The sequence below is a fragment of the Apodemus sylvaticus genome, chromosome 16, assembly GCF_947179515.1.
Source record: "Apodemus sylvaticus chromosome 16, mApoSyl1.1, whole genome shotgun sequence".
NCBI lineage: Eukaryota > Metazoa > Chordata > Mammalia > Rodentia > Muridae > Apodemus > Apodemus sylvaticus.
Genome location: NC_067487.1, coordinates 56,932,318 through 56,956,587, shown reverse-complemented (window position 1 = coordinate 56,956,587; position 24,270 = coordinate 56,932,318). Strand labels below are relative to the sequence as shown.

Genomic DNA, 24,270 nt, shown 5'->3' with positions numbered 1-24,270 from the left:
CACACACACACACACACACACACACACACACACACACACACACACAGAGAGAGAGAGAGAGAGAGAGAGAGAGAGAGAGAGAGAGAGAGAGAGAGAGAAAGCAATAAATGCAAACTGCACTTCTGTTTTCTATCAAAGTTTTGGGGTTGAAAGTATCTGTATTAGTTAGGTTTCTCATTACTATGATAAAATACTTGAATACAGCAAAACAACTTTTAATCAGGTATTTTGTCACAGTGAAAGAAAGCTACCTTTTTGGCATTAGTCATTACAATAAACGCTTTTGGATTTTTTTGTTTTGTTTTGTTTTTTAGCTTTTTCACATCTCTTCATACTCAGGAAACCTTTGAACTAAGCCAGTACCAAATCAGTAATACATACCTCATAAACTCATAATATAATTGTCTACTTATCAGCACAACTACAAGCTCCATCCATATGATAAAGCATACTACTAGGCTTAAGAGTCACTTGTACCTCAAATCAAATACGGTCTTTGCCTCCAAAGACATATGATCATGTAGGGGCATACACACCTGATGTGTACATGGAATCAGAGAAGAGTATAACAGAAAAAAGATACATTAAAATGATTTAGTATCTATTATAAAACAAGAGCAGCAGAGAAAACTTAACAACTCAGGATATGTTCTCCTAAAATTTTATTTGTAAGTATGTACGGTAAATCATATTTAACCATAGACTAATTACTAAACTTTATAGTGATGCATTCAAAATTCTATTTTTTGTTTAGTAAATGGCCAAAGACTACAGTCTATTTTGAATTAGAAGTTCTGCCTTTTAAATGCTTTAATATTAATATTTGCTCTTAAAAACTTCTAAGTTGATGTTAGTTTGTATTAAAGAACCAATTACTCATTTCTAGTTTTACAAAACTATAAAGCTATACAAAAAGTTCTGTGGTGTGGTGGCTTGAACAGGTTTGGCCCCTAGTCTTATGTGTTTGAATGCTTGACCGACAGCTAGTGGCATTATGAGGAAGAGTGGCCTTGCTGGAGGAAGTGTGTCACTGTGGAGGTGGGCTTTGAGTTTTCCTATGCTCAGGCTCTGCCCAGTGTGGAACAAGAGTTTCCTCAGGCTGCCTTTGGATAAAGATACAGAATTACTGGCTCCTTCAGCACCATTTCTGCCTGGATACTACCATGCTTCCCACCATGAGGATAATGGACAGAACCTCAGAAACCGTAAGCCAGCCCTAATTAATGTTTTAGGTATGAGAATTGCCTTGGCACGGTGTCTCTTCACAGCAAAAGAACCCTAAAAAGGCATGTAGTTACAAAACTTCATATGAACATTTCGTGAATTACTCTGAATAACGTATATGAGCTCTAGCATAGATTCTGAGATTCAGATTTTCTTAAGATTTTCTGTGTCACATATAAGACTGTGGTTCAAGAGGTACTTAACACCAATAGGCCCATATATTTTTTTATATTTAATAGAAAAAATTATATAAAAACACATCTTTCAAAATAACATAAACTTGTATTTTAAATAAAAATACTTCAGGGACTAAGAATGAAAAACTCTAAACTGGATTTGGAAGAGCAACACTCTGACTTACTTAGGCAACATTTTCAACTGGTTTTCTCTAAGTTCTAGTATCTGGAGTTTAGTCAATCTGTAAAATAAAGAACACATCAAGACAAAAGAATCAAATACAAGGAATTTCATTAACAAGTGCCACATTTTAAAGTAGCAGCATCTTCTGTATAAGAACTACATGTAATGTTAAATGTGAAAGAGGGAAAGAAAAGAATTTTAATAGAGTACATCTTTTAATCCCAGCACTCTGGAGGCAGAGACAGGTGGCTGGATAAGTAAGCCAGCCTAAGTTACAGAGAGTTCTACACCAGCAGGCGTTACATATTAAAATCTTGATAAAAACAAACAAATAAGTAACACTGTATTCCTCACATTTAAAATGAGAGAGAAAAACATGAACACAATTTTTTTTCTTTTTTTCTTTTTTTTTTTTTTTTTGCTTTTTCTTTTCTTCTTTTTTTTTTTTTCCTTCTCCCCCCAAGTAAGACAGGGTTTCTCTGTGTAACAGCACTGGGTGTCCTGGAACTTGATTTTTAGATCAGGCTGACCTCAAACTCAGAGACACACCTGCCTCTGCCTGTGAAGTACTCAGATTAAAGGTGTGCACCACCACAACTGTTGAGCACAATTTAAAAATCATTTTTTTAAATTATTGTATGTGTGGGCGTTCATGTGCCACAGCATAAATGTACAGGTTAAAGAACAACTTTATGCAGTCTGTTCTTTCTTTCCACCTTTTTTAAGTTTCCAGGGCCCAGCTCAGGATGCAAGGCTTTTACTGACTGTGTCTGTTCACTGTTCCCAGGCAGACTACTTTAATGTATTTTCAAAGGACAAAGTGTTTATTCCTAATTTTCAATTCTAGAATAAATTGTATGCCTTTTACTAAAATATACCTAAAAAACTGCTTACCACTCTTAGTATTATAGGAAAATATTACAAATGTCTAAGAAGAAATAAATTAAGAAAACATCAAGGTTCATAAAAAAATTACTCAGACACTTGAGGGTGGGCACATGAAAGAGACCTCAGAAAGAGAACCTCTCTTTTAAGAACTTTAATTCTGAAAAGGAAAACAGCTAATTGTTAAGTCACTTTAGAATTCTGTAACTGCTAACACAGCATTCAGTGTCTGAAACACAGATGTACTGCTCACAACGAAATACCTGATCTTGCCAGTTTAAATAGCCTTTTATTCAACTGGCATTTACTGTTTATTTGGAGTTGTAAATCTGAGTAGAAATAAGTCAAAGTAGCTATAAAATTTGATATGCTTGGAAAAATTACAGAAGAAATTCCTATAGACTGTAATAAGTGTTACTATTTTAAAGTTGTGTGAACATTATAGAAGCTAACAATATAAATATCTTTAAAATAATCTGTAATTTACCTGCCAAAATTAGCTGGTAAGAATTCAAGGAAAGCATCATTCAGATATAACTGGGTTAGGTTTAGCAGCTGAGAAAACCCATCAGGGAGCCTATATAAAATATAAAAGAATTAAATTAAGTACATGTTTAAGATGTCAGTCAGTCTCTTGCCAAAAATCATTCTCAGAGTTTGTTTAATAAAGATAGCTTCTCAACATAAAAAAGTTACATTTTTACTATTATCTTTAAATTAAGCTGTCTTTTTCTAACAACTTACTTGCTATAAAAATGGTAACAGCATGCCTTTGTAAAAAGGAAGATAAAATGTCTTAGTATCATAAATCTGCACAAAGTATTACTTTAAAATGAGCCACAAACACAGAATTGACTAACTATGAAAGAGTAGGCTCCTTTTAATATATCTCATCCAACACAAATAAAAAGGATTATATAAGGAATTTCTAAACACCTAAATGTAGTAAGACCAATGGTTCTTTGTTGTGAAAACTGGTCCTGCACGATGTTAAGCTATAAGTTAGATACCAGTAGCATTAGTATACATACATACATACATACACACACACACACACACACACACACACACACACACCACTACCACCATCACCACACATACAAACTCACATGCCCACTATGAAAAGCAAAATCTCCAGAACTGCTACATGTCCCCAAAAACTGAAGAGCCAACAGTCAAGGATCACTGGGTTGCTATTATTTTCAGCTTCAGCTTTTGGGTCTGTAAATGATTCAGAATGTAGAGCATCATAATGAGCAGAGGAGAACTGAACACGTGAATGACAGATTAAGGCCAGGTAAGAGCATGTTCTTATTTTATACTTCTAGTCACATCTGCTCAGAAAGCAAATTACACACGTCAAACTTTGATATAATCCAAATACATACCTATTTCATCTTTAGATAATTGTTCTAGATTATTACAGGCATAAAATTCCCATTCAGTAAGATATGTCAGACTTTGACTTGTTTATTTTTCCTTTACCTCACAACATTCCACCATCTTCAAAACCAAGTAACCTAACCAAAGTAAAGTTTTGGTAAAACTTCTCATATTCTAGATATTCTTTCAAAATGGTTGTACTAAGCTGTGCTTCATTCTACTTACCGCTAGCATTAACATTTCAGTGTGCAACATTTAACAGCTTTTGTGTAAGAAAACCTTTGTTTACAGACATTACTATTATTAAAGAACACAAACCCTCAGGTATATGTTGTAACCAATTAATCTGCCTTTTTCTTCAGTTTTCTTTCTTTGTTTTGAAAGTGCCCCAACTGATGGCATGTTCAAATTTTAGTCTCACTTTTTACACTGACAATGAGCTCTAGAGCACTCACATTCTCTCTTTAGATCTCGAATTTGTATCTGAGGTATATGAGTTAAGAAGACCATTAGAAAGAACCTAAAACGAAATCTCTGTGGGGCTGGAGAGATGGCTTGGTGTATAAGAGATGGCTGCTCTTCCAGAGACTCCAGGTTTGATTCCCAGAACCCACAGGTGGTTCAAAGGTGCCTGTTGTTTCAGTTCCAGGGATGCAGAGCCATCTTCCAGCCTCTTCAAGTACCATGCACACACAGGGTACAGAGACATGCATGCAAGCAACACCCACCTTTTTTTCATGCACACACACACACACACACACACACACACACACACACACGCATACACATACTCCGTCACAAACACACACATGCACACTACACACACAATGTGTGTAAGAGAGTGCACACATGTGGCACACAGACATACATGAAGACCTAGCACCCATTCATATATATTCATTCACACACACACACACACACACACACACACACACACACACACACACACACACACAAAACAAGCCTGAATCTCTTTGTAACTTTAAGAATGATAACAATCTTTTTCTTAAAGTAGCTAAGAAATATCCTATACTCTACTACTAAATTGTTATTTCTCTTTCTTATGTTAAAAAGGCAGCTTATAGTTCAGCTGAAAGACTTACTTAGAAATAGGGTTTACACTGGCCTCCACAATTGTCAAAACTTTACAATTTTTAATATTTTCTGGAAATTCTTGTATTCCTAGAAAACAATCAAATTATTAGAATATATTAGAGAGAGATCAGTCTTGAAAAAGAGGTATATTATGAAGGTCATAATAATAATAGTCATTGTGGAGATTGAGAAACTAATTACCAACTAAAGAACTCAGGACATTGACACACACCAATGTGAATCAAGCCACTTCCACAACAATCTATCTCTCTTTTAACTTCTTTTCATTTGCCTCTTTATAACTAACTACTTTAGTTTTCCTTCCCTTTCTCAGCACTTCTGAAAATTAATACCTTTTTTATGAACTGGTGAATGATAAAGACACAAAATGCAGAACATTTAACATTCTGGCTTTTTCCTTAGGTAAAAAGAAAATTGCCTTTTTTTTTTTCTTTTTCTGCATGTTCTTCAGACCAAGTAAGATAAAGAATTGCTTTTTAATTTCCAATCTGTTATACACCTGGGTATTTGAAATAGGCCTTTAAGTTATTTTCATAATGATAAAAGATTCTAAGCACATAATCATTTCCATAGCTCATCACACCAAAAATATCTGTGCATTGGAACAAATAATCTGTGCATTGGAAGCAGGCCACAAACTAATTTTAAGTACTAACATCACTGTATTCTGAATGAACACTAATTAGGAAACCTTTGAAAAGCATCCCCCAAATGACTTTATATAGTTTCAACTATTAACACAATATCATTATCCAATAAAGTTGTCACTATAGTGTTATTTAAGATCATATCAATTTCATCACAAAAAGATTCTACACTAAAAATAAAACTTGCTGTAACACTAATCACAGAGTTCCACATGACAAATGAATGATGCAAACTTATATCCAGCAAATGACTTTGGTCAAGACTCACTAATAAAGTGGGTGTGGCAGAATGTGTACGTAACATATGCAAGGTCCTGGGTTAATTCCCAGCACCATTAAAGAAAACAACTCACCTACAGATGCCAAAATTAGTAGATTAAAGAGTATACTAGTAATATTGTCAGAGAGATTCCTTCTACAAGCTACTGCTGGAAGAACAAAGAATAACTGAATCTGATGAGGACCAAAATGATGCAGGGCAATGGTTCTCAGCCTCCCTAATGCTGTGACCCTTTAACATAGTTCCTCATGTCATGGTGACCTCCCAATCATAAAATTATTTCATTACTACTTCACAGCTGTAAACTTGCTAATGTAATGAATTGCAGCATAATATCTAATATGCAGCGCCTATGGGATTGCAACCCACAGGTTGAAAAGCGCTGCTTTAGAGTTACAGGAAGTTAGTGACCAGTTAGCCTCATCATAGGGCAAAAGCACACAACTTGAACTTAAATGATGGGAAGCATCAAACAAACTCCTATTAAAAGTATTGTTAAAGAAATGGCCAGATGGTAAAAGTTAATTATCAAGAAGGAGCAGACTGAGAAACTAGGTGGAGACATCTATTGTAAGAGACCTGACTAAATATAGTACATGAAAGTAACAGACTCCAGCATGGATATTGAGAATATGTATTGCTGGTAAGAGCACATAGCTATTGTGGAAAATAATATGATGGTTCCTCAACACATTACATGTAGAATTACAAATGACCCAGCAACTCTCTGCTACTAGGTATGTATCTAAACGCATGTAAAACACACATTCAAATAAAATGTTGTACATGAACGTTCATGTTATTTATAATAGCCCAGATGTTCATCAATAACAACTGAATATATAAACATAATAAACAGAATATAGTATATTCACACTGTGGAATATCAATATATGGTACACCATGAATGAGTCCTGAAAATATTATGCTAAGAGAAAGTAGCCAGACAAAAGGCCATATAATATATGGTTTTATTGATATGAAAAATCCACAATAAACATTTTTTGTTATCTGCAGAAAGAAAGCAAATATGAGGTTTTCTGGTATTGTGAAGCTATTCCCTCCAAATCGAAACTTTCAATTAAAGCTCACCAAACTTTGAAGAGTCTCATAGATTCTCCTCAAGATTGTGTAAGAAGAGTAAACAATCACTGGAGAGGAGGAGCCTCCAGGGCAACTTCTCTACAAGCTGGGCAGGAAGCCATGTGATGAACCTTTCACGAGTTGTCACCAGCTTCGGGATAATGGAGCTGCCCTGGTATCCACACTTCTACAAGCAACCCCAAGAAATGCACTGCCTCAGAACACTAGACCTTAGGGTTCATTTCTGGATCTTCAATCCTATTCCATTGATCCGCCTGCCTGTCACTGTACCAATACCATGCAGTTTTTAACACTATTGCTCTGTAGTATTGCTTGAGGTCAGGGATCCTGGTTCCCCCAGAGTTTCTTTTGTTGTTGAGAATAGTTTTAGCTATCCTGGGTTTTTTGTTATTCCAGATGAATTTGAGAATTGCTCTTTCTAACTCTATGAAGAATTGAGTTGGGATTTTGATGGGTATTGTGTTGAATCTGTATATTGCTTTTGGCAAAATGGCCATTTTAACTATATTAATCCTGCCGATCCATGAGCATGGGAGGTTTTTCCATTTTTTGAAGTCTTCTTCCATTTCCTTCTTCAGAGTCTTGAAGTTCTTGTCATAAAGATCTTTCACATGTTTGGTAAGAGTCACCCCAAGATACTTTATACTGTTTGTAGCTATTGTGAAGGGTGTCATTTCCCTAATTTCTTTCTCAGCCTGCTTATCCGTTGAGTATAGGAAGGCTACTGATTTGCTTGAGTTGATTTTATAACCTGCCACTTTGCTGAAGTTGTTTATCAGCTGTAGGAATTCTCTAGTGGAGTTTTTTGGGTCACTTAGGTAAACTATCATATCATCTGCAAATAATGATAGTTTGACTTCTTCCTTTCCAATTTGTATCCCTTTGACCTCCTTATGTTGTCAAATTGCCCGAGTTAGTACCTCAAGTACAATATTGAAAAGATAAGGAGAAAGGGGGCAGCCCTGTCTAGTCCCTGATTTTAGTGGGATTGCTTCAAGTTTCTCTCCATTTAGTTTGATGCTGGCTACTGGTTTGCTCTATATTGCTTTTACTATGTTTAGTTATGGGCCTTGAATTCCTGTTCTTTCCAAGACTTTAAGCATGAAAGGATGCTGAATTTTGTCAAATGCTTTTTCAGCAACCAATGAAATGACCATGTGTTTTTTTCTTTGAGTTTGTTTATATAGTGGATTCACCTATGGCCACTTGATCCTCGACAAAGGGGCTGAAAACATCCAATGGAAAAAAGATAGCCTTTTCAACAAATGGTGCTGGTTCAACTAGAGGTCAGCATGCAGTAAAATGTGAACTGATCCATCCTTGTCTCCTTGTACTAAACTCAACTCCAAATGGATCAAGGACCATCACATAAAGCCAGAAACTCTGAAGTTAATAGAAAAGAAACCGGGGAAGACCCTTGAGGACATTGGTACAGGGGGAAAGTTTCTGAACAGATCACCAATAGCATATGCTCTAAGATCAAGAATTGACAAATGGGACCTCATAAAATTATAAAGTTTCTGTACGGCAAAGGACACCATCAAAAGGACAAATCGGCAACCAACAAATTGGGAAAAGATCTTCACCAATCCTACATCAGATAGAGGGCTAATATCCAATATATACAAAGAACTTAAGAGGTTAGACCACAGAAAGCCAAATAACCCTATTAAAAAATGGGGTACAGAGTTAAAGAATTTTCACCTGAAGAACTTCGGATGGCAGAGAAACATCTTAAAAATGCTGAACTTCATTATTCATTAGGGAAATGCAAACCAAAACAACCCTGAGATTTCACCTTATACCAGTCAGAATGGCTAAGATTAAAAATTCAGGAGACAGCAGGTGTTGGCAAGGATGTGGAGAAAGAGGAACACTCCTCCACTGCTGGTGGGGTTGCAAATTGGTACAACCACTCTGGAAATCAGCCTGGCGGTTCCTCAGAAAACTGGGCATGTCACTTCCAGAAGATCCTGCTATACCACTCCTGGGCATATACCCAGAGGATTCCCCAGCATGTAATAAGGATACATGCTCCACTATGTTCATAGCAGCCCAATTTATAATAGCCAGAAGCTGGAAAGAACCCAGGTATCCCTCAACAGAAGAATTGGTGCAAAAAATGTGGTATATCTACACAATGGAGTACTATTCAGCCATTAGAAACAATGAATTCATGAAATTCTTAGGCAAATGGAGGGAGTTGGAGAACATCATACTAAGTGAGGTAACCCAGTCTCAAAAGATCAATCATGGTATGCACTCACTAATAAGTGGATCTTAGCCTAGAAAATTAGAATACCCAAAACATAATCCACACATCAAATGAGGTACAAGAAGAACGGAGGAGTTGCCCCTTGTTCTGGAAAGACTCAGTGTAGCAGTATAGGGCAAAACCAGAATAGGGAAGTGGGAAGGGGTGGGTGGGAGGACAGGGGGAGGGAAGGGAGCTTATGGGACTTTTGGGGAGTGAGGGGCCAGAAAAGGGGAAATCATTTGAAATGTAAATAAAAATATATTGAATAAAAATAACTAAAAACAAACAAACAAACAAACAAAAACACTAGACCTTGGAATAATTTCTTTGATCTGACCTTGATGCTCTCTCTGATATGGGGAAAAAAAAGGTTGCCCACATCTCCAAAGGTTGCCTAGGAGCTACTAGGCAAGGGTACAGAATTCTCTAGGATGACAAAAGCATTCTATGTAAGTATTGGTAATGCTGGAATAGAACTAGAACTATGCTAAATTCTACAAAAATGTACAAAGTAAAAGCTCTTTTTAGTTTTCAAACCTCTATTATTCCTTCCCTATTCTAAACTTCACATAGCACTTTTTAAATACTAGGTTTTGTTCAGGTACCTCAAATTCAAACACATCTTTATTGTATTATTCAGCAAAAATATACCAAATACAAAGTGGAAGACATGTTATGAACTACAAATACCTGGACTTTACCGACAGTTAAAACGTAGAGTGTGGTCTGGAAGACGACTCAGTCTGTAAAGTGCTTACAGTGTAAGAATGAAGGCCTGAATTATGATCTGTAGCACTCATGTAAAAAAGCTGGGTGTGGAACTACATGCCTGTAACCCCAGCTCTGGGGAGGTAGAGAAAGGAAGAAGCTACGGGCTTTCCAACTAGCTATTTTAGCCAAATCAGTCAGGTCTAGGCTCAGTTAAATGCCTTATCTTAAAGAAATACGTAGACATCAACTGAGAACACTATCATTCAACCTATGGCCTCTACACAAGTATATGTGTACAAATACAGACAGACAAACAGCACCTCTCCCCCATGTGTAGAAAAGAAAATGATTCTACCGTACTTCACAGGGCCCTTGCCTAGGAAGGGACCAAGGCAACAGAACAAGAGATAATCAATGTGGAAGGGAAATACTGTGGACAGTAGAATGTAGATGGGGAGAAGGATGGGCAGAGAGATGAAAGGGTATCTTAAGGTGGGGGAATCAGACAAAACAAAAAGATTTATGAAAATGATACAAGGAAACTTGTTCCTTAGTGAACTAATTGAAAATCATTCCTGACTTATCCCTTGAAATTGCCCTGCCTACCAATCTCTCCATCTCAGCTAATAGCACTCCTGCCTTTCCAGTTGCATGATACAATCAACAAGATCATTTACACTTCTCACACTCACATGCAAGTCTGTGGATCTCACATAACGAAAAGGAGGGGAGAATGGGAAGATGATTCATTTGCCACATAAGCACAAAGACCTGAGTTCAGATGCCCCAAATCAACATCGAAACAAACAAACAAACAAACAAACCCCCTGTATGCACACCTGCAATCCTTTGCTGGGGAGCAGGAGCCAAGAAGACCTCTGGGAGTTTGTTGGCCAGACAGCCATCCTAGTCACATCAGTTCAGTTGGAGAAGGTGTCTCAAAAAATGAAAGACAGAGCCAAGTGTGTTGACACACAGCTTTATTCCCAGAACTCAGGAGGCAAAGGCAGGCAGATTTCTGAGTTCTAGGTTAGACTGGACTATATAATAGTAAGTTCCAGGGAAGCTAAGGCTACAGAAAAGACCCTGTCTTAATAAAATAAGATTAAAACACTGAAGATTAAATGGCTGAAGATATCTGACACTGATCTCCACATATACATGCACCATGAACATATAAACACAATGCACAATAAAATAAGGAGGGGGAGGTCCCTCCACAACCTTTTGAAATAAAACTTCAGAAGTTACTGACATTTTATGTCTTCGGCAACTGCTAATGCAATTAAGGGTTCTGGGGAAACCTATGTCCACACTTAGGTATATTCCATCTTTTTTGAGTGCTTCTCTTTCTATTAATCAGTGTGCTTGAATCTAGGTTTAACCTCCTGCCCTCCAGGTTTCTCTGTGAAGTCTTCAATGGCCTGGAACTCAGAGATCTGAATGTCTCTTCCTTCTAAGTGCTGGGATTAAAGGTATGCACCACAAGTACTGGGCTACCAATTTCTTCTTAATAAACTCTTAACTTTTTTCTTCATACTAGGTTGTTCTGAATGAAATTCCATTGTGGGATACACTGAAGAACCAAGGCTTCACATGCGTACAGGTCTTGTATAGAATTCCCTAGCCCCACTGCCAATGATACAGAGTCAGCTCATTTTGCTCTTATAAGTGCAAAATAATTGGAATTTTGTCATAACCTAATTCTCGTAGGGTTTCAACCATCAACAGATTGTTGGTCATAGTAAAACTAGCCAGGTATTCAGAAAGAGAAATTAATGTTTTGCTAAACTATTTCCCAGGACATCATTATCAGAGTAGGCAACTCTTTAACGATGACATAGCAAGACAGAAACAAATCTGCAATCAATTCCAAATAAGGACAAAGCACGATTGCAGTCCAAACTAAGAAGTATCACAAGCATCCCACACTTCAGTGAAGACATGATTACTGTATCTTAACCAATGACAACTTAATCCTTATTGTAGTCTGTCCTACAGTAAAGTTTAAGACAGCCAGTCACAGCATTGCTCCTGGTAGCACTTCACTGAGAAAACACTCTTTTTCTTAAACTGAAATCTAAAGCCTAGATCCTCTAAATCTTAATGTTCTATGAGACTTGATTAAATTGTCTTGTATGGAGTTTTACTTTCTAAAAGCTCAAATTCTTTAATTACATGAGTCCCCTTTCTAGTTTAAATGTATACAAACTGACAGTCCTCATGCCTGCAGAGCACACATGTTATCTAATCAAGCCATCTCCCCAACCACACTCCCAAGTACTTTAATCATAATCCATACTACTTGGTCAACTGAAACACAGAAAAAAAAAATGTAAAAGACCAACAATTTCGACAATAAATGTCTAAAATCTTTTAGTTTTTAAATAAATTAATACAACCTGCTGAAGTTATTAATAATGAAGTACCAGCAAAGTTTTCTGAATCCTTCCAAATAGGGAATAAGAGCTAATGAGCTCAAAATGGTACCTGGTATATTACGATACACCTCAAATATTAAACTTAACTGATATGAAAGTTAAAAGAACACTGTATCTTTCATATAAAGAACTTCTTATCCCAAGATTTAGTGTGCTAAAACGGAAAAAACTTCTCAGACTATAAAATATACCTGAATCTATCATGGTAGTCAAGTAAATCCTAAATGAAATTTTAACAGCTTTAACATAATGTACTAGTTTGTGTTTATCAACTTCACACAGACCTGAGTCTCATCTGGAAAGAGGTAACCACAATTAAAAACCTGTCTCCACCAGATTGGCCTACTGTGTCTGTGGGCATTTTCTTAATTAATGATTGCCATGATAGGGCTGAGCCACTGTGGGCAGAGCCCCCTTGCACAGGTAGTCCTGGGGAATATAAAAAGAAGGTTGAGCAAGTCAATAAGCAGCCATCTCCAGGTTCCAGCTGGCTTCCTTTGATGATGGGTTAGAACTGCGAACTTCCTTTTGGTCATAGTGATTATCAAAGTAATAGAAAGCAAACTAGGATACATAACTAACTAACCTTTCATTTACACAAAATATCTTGTAATCAAAAATCCAACTACAGGCGGTGGTGGCACATACCTTTAATCCTAGCACTTGGCAGGCAGAGGCAGGCAGATTTCTGAGTTAGAGGCCAGCCTGGTCTACAGAGTGTGTTCCAGGACAGCCAGGGCTACACAGAGAAACCCTGTCTTAAAAAAAACAAAAACAAAAACAAACAAACAAAAAAAACCTCCAACTAACAAAAGTCACATTTTTCACAACAACCCACACTGGTTTACTCCAAAATACATGTTATTGTCACTTTAATAAAATGAACTTGTCCTAAGCAGCACATTTAGGGTTAAACATTAAAGGCTTATCAAAAAATCACCTTGGTTCCCATATATAAAATTTTTAATTACATCACTTAAAATGATGAGCATAAAGAATGAGAATGACTAGAATTTATTAAGCAAGGTGCCAGCTCTAACATTTTCACAGTCTCCTCTCTTCCTCAACTTTATTCACCAACAATAAACAGGAACTTCCTTCAGGTGTCAGTTAAAGAGGAAAAGAAGGGGGCTTGGAACAGAGCCAGACCCCTGTCACCCAGCTTCAAGAGGAAGGTAAAGGACTTGCCACATGATGGAAGTTCTTAGATGAAATGCCCAACAGTGGGGAGAGGAAACCTGTAACTTGTAGAGCCCACCTCCAGTAGGAAAACGGTATCAAGTAGATGGATGAGGTTGCCAACCCACAGTCAAAAACTCTGACCCAGAATTGTCCCTATCTAAAAATTGCAGGGACAAAAAATGGAGAAGAGACAGGGAAAGGAGGTCCAGTGACTGGCCTAAATTGGGATCCAGCTCATGGTGAAGCTCCAAGGCCTGACACTTTTACTGATGCTATGGTGGTCCTCCAAGAGGCCCAAAAAGCAGCCGAGAAAGAGTTAGATGCAGACACTTACACCCAATGGATGGACAGAAGCAGGGGAAGCCTGTGGTTGACTTAGGGAAGCTAGAAGAAGCTGAGGAGAAGGGCGACCCCATAGGAAGACAAGCAGTCTCAACTAACCTGGATCCAGGCGCTCTCTCAAATACTGAGCCACTAACCAAGCAGCATACACCAGCTGATATGAGGCCCCTGACTTATACACAGCAGAGGGCTGCCTCAGTGAGAAAAGACGCACCTAAACTGTAAGAGACTTGAGGTCCCAGGGAGTGGAGAGGTCTGGTGGAATTGGAAGGGTGGGGACCTCTTGGAGACCAAGGGGAAGGGAGAATGAGAAGGGGAGGAGAAATGGGATAAGGAACTATTGGAAGGTGGACCAGGAGGGAAATAACAATTGGACTGCAAAAAGGTATTAAAGAATACTAATAATTTTTTAAAAAAAGGAAGTAATTAAAAAAAACACATTAAAAAAAAAGATAGAGCATTAAAGTTTGGGCCATAAAGTTAAATGACTATAGGAAAAAAGTAAACAGCACTTCACTCTGCATGTAGGTGTGAGGGGAGTGTCTACTATGAGTGCGGGTTAGGTGTGTGTCCACTATGAATGTGGGTATGGTTATGTGTCCACAGTGAGTGTGGGTGTGGTTATAAGTCCACTGTAGGTGTGGACATGGGTGTGTGTTGCCTTTGTTTTGCTTTGTTTAGACAGTCCCAGTAATCCACCTGTCTGTAAGTCCCCTGTGTTGGGACTTACACCCAGTACCAGGCTTTTTTACAAAGGTACTGGGGATGGAACTCAGGTCTGTGTGCTCATGCAGCAAAAACTTTACTGACTGATCTATTCCTCAACACAGACAAAATACTTTCTTTACAGCTTATGATGGTTTGAATGGGAATGGCTCCCAGATCATCCGTTTGAATGTCTGGTCCCTAGTTGGTGGAAGGATTCAAAGGTAAGGTCTTCTTGGAGTAGCTATGTCACTGGGGTGGGCTTTGAGGTTTTAAAAGCTCACTGAAGGCCCAGTGTTAACCTATCTGCCTGCTGTCTGAGAACCAGGATGCAATGCTCTCAGCCACTATTCCAGAGTCCTGACTGCTTACATACCTCCAAGTTGCCCGCCACGCTCACACCTCCAATTAAATACTTTCATTTATAAGGTGCCTTGGTCTGGTGTCTCCTCAAAGTACCACAACAGTAACTAAGATACAGCTTAAATTTACTGGCTATACTGCAGAACATTTAACCACTAGAAACTTCACCGATACCTAAGGTGATTGAATAAACCAAAGTCTTAAAATAGATTTATTATTGAAAACAATATAATAATAATCACTTTTGCTATGATAAAACCTAAATGCTTTATATGGACTGTTCATATGGACTACATATAGAATGATTTACATAGCTTGCATTTAGTAAATAAGTGAATATTTATATAAAGTAAAAATATGTTTTTATTTTAAAGCTGTTTTTCTTCTTTTCTTTTTTTGTGTGTAGGAAAATACTTAATTACTGACTTGCCAAAGTTAACTGTTAAATATGAATACAAGATAAATGACAATTCTGATTCATCGTAAAATAAAGCACAGTAAGTCCTAAAGTTTATGAGAGCCAGTGCAAAGGTTGTCTGTAGCCACACGCTCATGTCAGACAGCACGACCTTGGGGCTGGGCAATGGAACAGAACTACTGTGTACTGTCACGGGCACAGCTGCACTCATTTGGTGGAATTTGTTTCTAAAGATTTTTTTCTGAGTGTTGAAAAGAAATACTTTAAAACAATTTATTTAGAGCTTATTGAATGTTGTATTTTGGGGTAGGACATTAAAAAGTTATCCTCATGTGATTTATTCTTTTTTATAATTGTAAAATATATGCTGCTTTAAAATTTTTTAAGAGCTCCTTTTTCTGCCCCCCCCCCATCTCTCTGAAGTTTTAAAAATTTAAAATACTGCCTCCTGTGATAGGTACAGACTTCTAAGCAAAAAAAATCCTTATCTGTTAATTCATTATTCAGGAATCTATGCCTCAGTAGAATGTAGAACAAAAAAAAAATCTTTCAAATGCAATAATAATTAGCATCTTTTTGTAACTTCAAAAGAAGCCACACAAATTATGGAAAGAAGTTCTATTTTTCAACATAATAAAGACCCAATATAAATTCACAACAGCATATACAACAGTGAAAAGTTCAAAGCTTTCCTCCTACAATAAAAAATAAGACAAAAATCCTACTGTCACTATGTCTATTCAGCATAGTAGAGTCATGCATCACAAGATATTTCTGTCAACTATCAACCACACAAGCAATAGTAATCAATTATCAAGGAGTTGAGAAATCCCTGCTCTCAATGCTGAAGTAGGCAACAGTGTCTGATATATGTTACTCGTGAATATGTGGAGATACTGATATAAACTAACTTGTGCTGCCAGAGAAAGCTCTGCCTGACAATTACAAACAGCCTATAATGCCAGATTAATGTTACTGGTTTATATATCTACTGTGTTATATACTGTTACTTTCTGTAATAAGTTTAAAGAAAGCTTGTTATAATTTGGGCCTTACATTATTTACACAGGCCTATATTTTAAAAGTTTTATTGACAGCTTCTATGGTTGTTAGTTGAACCTTTACATAGGTAGGGTCTGGTGAAAAAAAGCCAGGTAGTTGGGGCACAGTTGAAAGAAGTATTATAACAGTCTCCCTTTCTCTGTTTGCTGGCTGGCTGCCAATGGATGTGTGTTCCTGCTGCACTGTGCCACCACCATCCGAAAGTAATGAGACAAGAACCATGTATCCCAAACAGTACAACTGCATCAGTCTAAGGCTTTGATCCTTATGACAGTATTTTCTCAGGTATCTTGTGACTGTAGTGAAAAACTCAGCACAGAGCTTCCTCCTACTTAACACACTTACTGTGTTATAATCCAAGTAGCATTCCCATACACTCCACATTTACTACTGCTTGATTAGATCAACCACCATGGCAGATAACTTTAAGGGTGCATTAGTGGCACTTACACCTCTGAGATAAGGACTCTCTGATTGAACCTGCTCAACAAGATAAAGGAAAGTCAGCCAACTACTCAGGGCTAGTTAAGTCATGGATCGTGAAGGAGAATCTACATCTGCCACTTGAATAAACTAGCATGAACTCTAACTACACTCTAAATATTTGTCTCTATGCCTATAGGTAGTACAGTCCTCATTCCCCATCAAAAGAAGCTTCTCTTTGCAAGAGACCATTATTTAAAAAAAACACAACTGATAAAAATGTAAAGAAAAGGTGATCGTGTGGTCCCCAGTATCAACATATACAACACAACTCCTGCACAGACAGTTCAGGGATCACTGCAGAAGAGGGGACAGAAGGGCTGTAAGAGCCAGAGGACTCAGAGTCACCTAACAGAGATTCTGACTCCTAGACATGTAAAACTAGCTACACCCATAAAGTCTCAATGTGGCTACCCAGACAAGACCTGAACCCCCTAAACACACACACACACACACACACACACACACACACACACACACACACACGCATGCACACACACTAAAAATAATTAAGAAATACGGAGAGTGGGAGAAATTGTATTCCCAAGGAAGAGCACCCAAATTGATTAACCAATACTAAATGGTTGGCCCCAAAGTCATGTATTTATATTTATATAAGAACAATTAAGAAAAAGAGGCCATAAATTTGAGAGAGGAGGATTATATGGGTAGGGCTGGAGAGAGAAAACTATATAATTATAATTTCAAAAAAATAAATTATTTTTTAAAAAGACCACATGCTATAATACTCATTACAACAAAACTACCTGAGATATATTTCTGGTGATATAAACTACCTGTGATTCAGAGGAAGTTGTAAGTAAATATATAGCCATTAAGCTACTTATAATAGCTGTACTAAGTCCTAACTAGAAAAATCAGGCAACAAAAAAAAAATGGAAAGTGTCCATATTAAAACTGAACATATAGAACTCAGTTACATGTCTTTATGCTAAAAACAATCTATCGATTTTTTTCTTTTGAAGCAATCCTATTAAATCCTATTTAACTAACAAAAAAACTAAATACATGGAAAACAACAAAGCTCTGAGAAACAAACTAGAATATATAAATAAATAGAAAGAACGACACCCTGTATTTCTAGATTAGAAGGAGCAGAACTGTTAAAATGTCCTAACCATCTAGTGTCCTGTTGAGCTAATATACTAACAAAATTCAAATGACATTTTTCACAAAAATAGAAGAAAATAATCCTAACAGAAGACTTTGAAGAAACAGCAATCTTAACTAAAAAGAACAAAGCTATGGACCTTATATCATTTAACTTCAAAATCTACTTGAAAGTTCTAGTAATCAAAGAATCTGGTGCTGGTCAAAGAGACAAGTGCCGATGGAATGAAACAGAAGGCCAGAACACACACACACACACACACACACACACACACACACACACACACACACAATATATATGATTACAACAAAGGTACCAGGAACATATCACAAGGAGAGGAGGATAGGACTGGAGAAAACAGATGATCCTGTAGAGACCAAAGGATTCAAAGCATGAGACCAGATAACTGGAAACCTACTTATTAAGGAGAGGAAGCCCAGACAATGATTTTCTAAAAATATATACCAAAAAGATAGACAACAAATACAAAAATAAATGAGTTATATAAAACTAGAAAGCTGTGCACAACCAAGCAAGCAATGGATAGAATGAATCTGAGGGGGAGAAATGTTTGCAAGCCATGGATTTCTGAGGGAAAGAGAAGAAACGTCTGCACTACTGCACTCACTGCAGTACTGTTTACAATAGCTAAGATGTGGGGTTAACCTAAGCTTCCATAAATAAATGAGTCAATAAAGGAAACAGTATATATGTATAGTGAAATACTCTTCATTTTAAAAATGGAGACCTAGTCGTTTATAAGAGGATTGAAAAACCTAAAGGACATCATGTTAAGTAAAATAAATCAGAAACAAGAGACTAAACATCCCATGATCCCCAACACTGACTATTAAAAGGCAAACTCACACAAGCAGAATGTAAAATAATCGTTAGAAGCTAGGCAGGGTGAGGGAAGCAGTGACAATTAAGATGTTGATCCGGATATAAACTTTCAGTTGGGAGAAATAAATCTGAGAGGGCCAATACTCAATGTGGACTGTAATAATATATTTAAAATCTACCTATTTTCCAGCTGTTTTGAGGTATCATAAACTTTATATTTATAAATACATTCTAAACTGAGGATATGATGCTCAATTTTATTATATTATAAAACTTCTGAAATGGGAAATATTTTTATATTTATGTAGAATAGATTCTATATGACACTAATATATTGCAATCTGACTTTTTAAACATTTGGAAAACTGAAATCCTACCAAAGAAATAAGTCCCCAAGGACAAGAATTTCAAGGACTTACCATTTTTGCTGACATCCAGTTCCCTGAGGTTAATAAGATTTGCAATGGAGGCTGGCAATGTTGTTAAATCATTGTCTGGCAAACTTAGTTTATGTAGAGACTGACAATTAAAAAGTTGCTAGGAAAAAAGAGAAAAGGGATTCTGATTATCTTTCACATTTCCCTGGGTATTTAATGGACTAATTTTTAATCTAATAAATATTGTCCAAATTAAATATATATGACTATGTTCTCAATTGAAGCTGTCAAAGGGTAAGTGGCTGTTACATATTGTAAGCTCTGAAGCTTGTCTTTCAAACAAGCTTATTCCAAAATGAAAGCCATACTGAAGAGCATCCCTTGAAAAATGTATAACTGTTAGGTCTGAGATAGGTACATGTTAGGTTACTTGCACTACTACAGTCAACATCTCTCTTGTACAGGCCTCCAGACTGTCTAACTATGACTATGACTAACAGATATTTTTCATATTCTCTCAGAGCTAGTTATAAAAGATAACATATTTGTTGGAGTACACAGTGCATTACAAGTACACTACAATCACAGGATAGGTATGATTCCCAATCATGTTAACTGGAGACCTTTAATATTTTTCCAAAGCTGTTCTAGACTTCTCCACAACATTATCAAGAATAAACTGGGCATAGTGGCCCAAGCCTATAATTCCTAGATCTGGGAAACTGAGGCAGGAGGATTGCAATGAAGTTTGAAGTTTGTTTAGATCACAAAGTGAGATCCTGTCTCAATAAGTTTTTTTTTTTAATTTCATTACCTAGGGTAGCAATGGGTTTCAAATGCTTTTAAATACTGTCATTCAGAATGTTCACAAACATAATATTGAAAACAACTATTTCATGAAATAAGATCTATATGCAACAAGTTATATTATCTGTTACATTACAGTTAGGGTTGCTGCATTAAATAAAAGACCCAATTAAATGTGAATTTCAGATAAACAATTTTTTAGTTTATCTATCCTATATACTGAGTACTTATACTATTTCTTTTTCATCATAAGTTCTAAGTATCCTGTGATTTTGTTTTCTAAATCTCATAGTCCAAATTACAGTTTAATTATTTTTCAGAATTTTGATAATACCTATTAAATTGTTTGTTGGTGACCGAGATCAGTTGGTTTTGAAACCAAGGTTTCATTATATTTATGATCCAGGCCATGGCAGAACTCACTGTGTAGGTCAGACTGGCTTTGAACTAGAAATCTTTCTGGATTAGGTACCATCATGCCAAACTCTAACCTGTTTTTTAAGCCATCAATTTCAAGTCTCCATTTACAGTTTCAAAGGGCATGGTGGTGCACACCTTCAACCACCAGCCTTTGAAAGCAAGGGCAGAGCTCTGAGACTTGAGGACAGTCTAATCTACAAGGTAAGACCCTGCCATTCAGAGAGTTAGACTCTAATAAACAATTTAAAGCTCTGCAACTTTTTTCATACGCAGGAAAACAAATATAGATAATAAGAGAAAAAGAAGAGCTTACTAAAATAACAACAATAATAATAGCTATCTGAGAAAGAACGTCACAGCAGCAATCTTTCCCCTACTAGTTGTTACTAGACTTCAGAGATGCACTCACTCCAAATCAATTCCATACAAAAGGGAAAAAAGCAGAATCCCACCTCTAAGAAGTTATAGAACCATAAAACCAAGATGTGGCAATGGAAATAACAATTTTAACAATATATAAAAGGGCTTATAGAAATTATGATATGATAGTAAAAGTTCACTTTTCTTAGTCTAGTTAAATCTAATGGCTCCAGAAGTCAAATATACTGATTATTTAATTTCTATTTTAAAATTCTATTTAAAATTTAAATTGTTATAAGTAAAAATAAAATTATCCACACAAGTACTTAAACAACTTGAAAAAAGTTTTAAAATCTACATCATTTTAAGTTGTGCTTACAGTAAAACTAAACCAATAAATGGAAACACATATATATAACAATGTAAGAATGTAAACTTCTATGCATAGACATTCTCTAATATAATTTTGACAGTATTAACATACCTTTGGAAGCTCTTCAATCTGATTAGCATCTAAATAAAGCTCCTCTAAAGTTTTTTCAAAGGTGAAAATCTCTTTGGGAACTTGTTCCAAGCTACAATGAGAATAATCTAGAGTAGTGACTGTCTCCTCTTCCCCTCGTAGGCAGCGACATGGTACCAACCGCACAAACAAACTTCGTTTTGTAGTCATTTTAAATGCTGCAGCATATATATAAAAACAAATCAGAATACATACAATATAACAAACAACCTTTCCAACAAATGACTATCCATATAGCACAATTCAACATGCCACAGACAATACTTCCCCACCACCACATACACCCAATGGAACCTATTAATACCTACATTTATATATTTACTGAACTTCAAATCAAATTCAGGCTCTCCAGTACTTTACAAAATAATCCAAGAACACAAAACAAAGCAAAGTGCTCTCATGTTTTTATAAAACCATGCTTTGTGAAGTCTGCTTAGCTGTTAAGAACAGTTAAGGATTTCCCTCTAATTTCCAGCTCTAAGAGTTCTGTCTCTTAATCAAGAACCAGACTAGTGCCATTTCTGAAAAGAAAGTGAGTGTGCAGACATTTTCAGGTCTTCTTAACCATCTATCAGAGACCAACCACCATTTAACTTTCCTAAGATTCTTCTACATTAAAAAGTCCCGGGCTGGAGAGATGGTTCAGCGGGTAAGAGCACTGACTGTTCTTCCAAAGGTTCTGAGTTCAAATCCCAGCAACCACATGGTGGCTCACAACCATCTGTAAAGAAAGCTGACGCCCTCTTCTGGTGACAGCTACAGTGTACTTAGATATAACAATAAATAAATCTTTAAAAAAAAAAAAAAAAGGGCTGGAGAGATGGCTCAGCGGTTAAGAGCACCGACTGCTCTTCCAAAGGTCCTGAGTTCAAATCCCAGCAACCACATGGTGGCTCACAACCATCCATAATGAGATCTGACCTAATGCCTCTTCTGGAATGTCTGAAGACAGTTACAGTGTACTCACATATAATAAATAAATAAATAAATCTTAAAAAAAAATGTCCCACCTACTCTAAGTATAATTTTGTTTTAATCAAATACTAGCTTATAGTTTTTGAAAGACCTTGCATGGTCTAAATTGTTTAAGATTAAGGAGAAAAAGCCAGCTTTGAATTAATAAAAATTCACAAGACCAACTTTATTAAGAACTTGTGTATAAATTCTAACTAGGCTAAGATTAAACTAGCAGAGAAATTACTTAAGAAAATGAGAATGAATACCAATTGGTTATGAATACAGTTCTTGCCTTAGGTACAGAAACAGTACTTTTAAACAGCATTAAGCAAGAGTTAAAATCTGTAAGACCTCAGGCACAAATTATAAGAAAGTAACAAAAACTAAGTAAGTAAATACTTTAAATACTCTAATTTCTGAAAAAAAGTAATCATTTATGAACAAAATGCCCATGTTTAAATAAAGTGTACACAATCAATACTGGTTTTGCCTTGCCTCAGGATACACTGTGGCTAGGCAAGGTACTACACTAAAGGCTCTACTTCCCACTTTATGATACTTCGGTGTGTGATCCTAGACAGGTAAATGCTCCCCAGGACAACTGTTTCTACCCTGAAACAGTTCAATCATCGATATTATGCTGAAATTCTTTGGATAATGCTTATAAATATTTTCTTTATCTTCATTAAAATTTTCTAGAGAATGCCCTACTGTTTTCATAGAGAACCAGAGTTTCTTAACTACAGACAACAATCAGAAATAAAGATCTTTAACATGGTAGTTAGAGTTGCTTTTTAGAACTACACAGACTCATAGAATAGGTTTTTGAAAAAGCATGTAATATACATTTGAACTAGAACCTCAAAACCTAGTATCAATAGGTCTATTTATACACTACTTAAAGATTAAAAAAAAAAAATCCTAGTAGGTAAAGCATCAGTTGTTTTCATCTGAGGTTGAAGGCAAAGTGTACTGATAACAGGCCTGCTTATTGACCATGTACCGCTCACCCTGGCTTAGAATCCCATCATCACACACACAGTAAGAATTCCATTCTTTTTTGTATATTTATTTCTAGATAAGTATTTTAGAGGGAAGCATTGTGCTTATAAAAACTTAATGTTTATAAAAATAGGAATAAAGAGTTCATTCAATAAGGAATGCAACTGATAAAAATGAGTTAAGCTTACCGTTGTATGAGATAAATTTTAAAATCCTCAAAATAAATATAAAATCCCTCATTTAAAATGATAGTTAGGCCATTTAAAAATTTGCTACCTGCTGTGTAGTATGGTAACCAGTACATAGACATGTATAATATTACATTTAATATTAAGGTTAAATCAAAATTTAAAATGCCATTTCCTTATTCCCTACTAGGGATACAAAGTGGATCAAATAGTTACATAATATTTCCATCATTACAGAAAGTTCAATTTCAAGCCAAGTGGTGGTGGCCCACACCTTTAATCCCAGCACTTGAGAGGGGCAGAGGCAGGTGGATTTCTGAGTTCAAGGCGTACAGAGTGAGTTCCAGGACAGCCAGGGCTACTACACAGAGAAACCCTGTCTCGAAAAACCAAAAAAAAAGGAAAGGGGAAGGGGAGAAGGGGGGAAGGGGGAAAGGGGAAGGGGAAGGGGAAAGGGGAAGGGGGAAGGGGAAGGAGGGAAGGGGGGAAGAGGAAGGGGAAGGGGAAGGGGGGAAGGGGGGAAGAGGGGAAGGGGAGAAGGGGGGAAGGGGGAAGGGGAAGGGGAAGGGGAAGGGGAAGGGGAAGGGAAAGGAAAAGGGAAAGGGAAAGGGAAAAGGAAAGGAAAGAAAAGGAAAGAAAAGAAAAGAAAAAAGAAAAGAAAAGAAAAGAAAAAAGAAAAGAAAAGAAAAAAGAAAAGA

At 36.5% G+C, this 24,270-nt stretch overlaps 1 protein-coding gene across 5 annotated transcripts in view; it reads right to left on the bottom strand.

Annotated features, from left to right (window-relative positions):
- Erbin (erbb2 interacting protein) overlaps positions 1-24,270 on the bottom strand; it is a 97,733-nt gene that overhangs the window by 48,423 nt on the left and 25,040 nt on the right. For all 5 annotated transcript variants that reach the window (XM_052160016.1, XM_052160017.1, XM_052160018.1 and 2 more), the window contains exons 3-7: positions 21,387-21,583; positions 19,358-19,475; positions 4,956-5,034; positions 2,957-3,046; positions 1,586-1,642 (exon numbers count right to left, since the gene is read on the bottom strand). In XM_052160016.1, coding sequence (XP_052015976.1) covers positions 1,586-1,642; positions 2,957-3,046; positions 4,956-5,034; positions 19,358-19,475; positions 21,387-21,575 — 533 coding nt within the window. In that variant the 5' untranslated portion in view covers positions 21,576-21,583. The remainder of the gene's footprint in view (positions 1-1,585; positions 1,643-2,956; positions 3,047-4,955; positions 5,035-19,357; positions 19,476-21,386; positions 21,584-24,270) is intronic.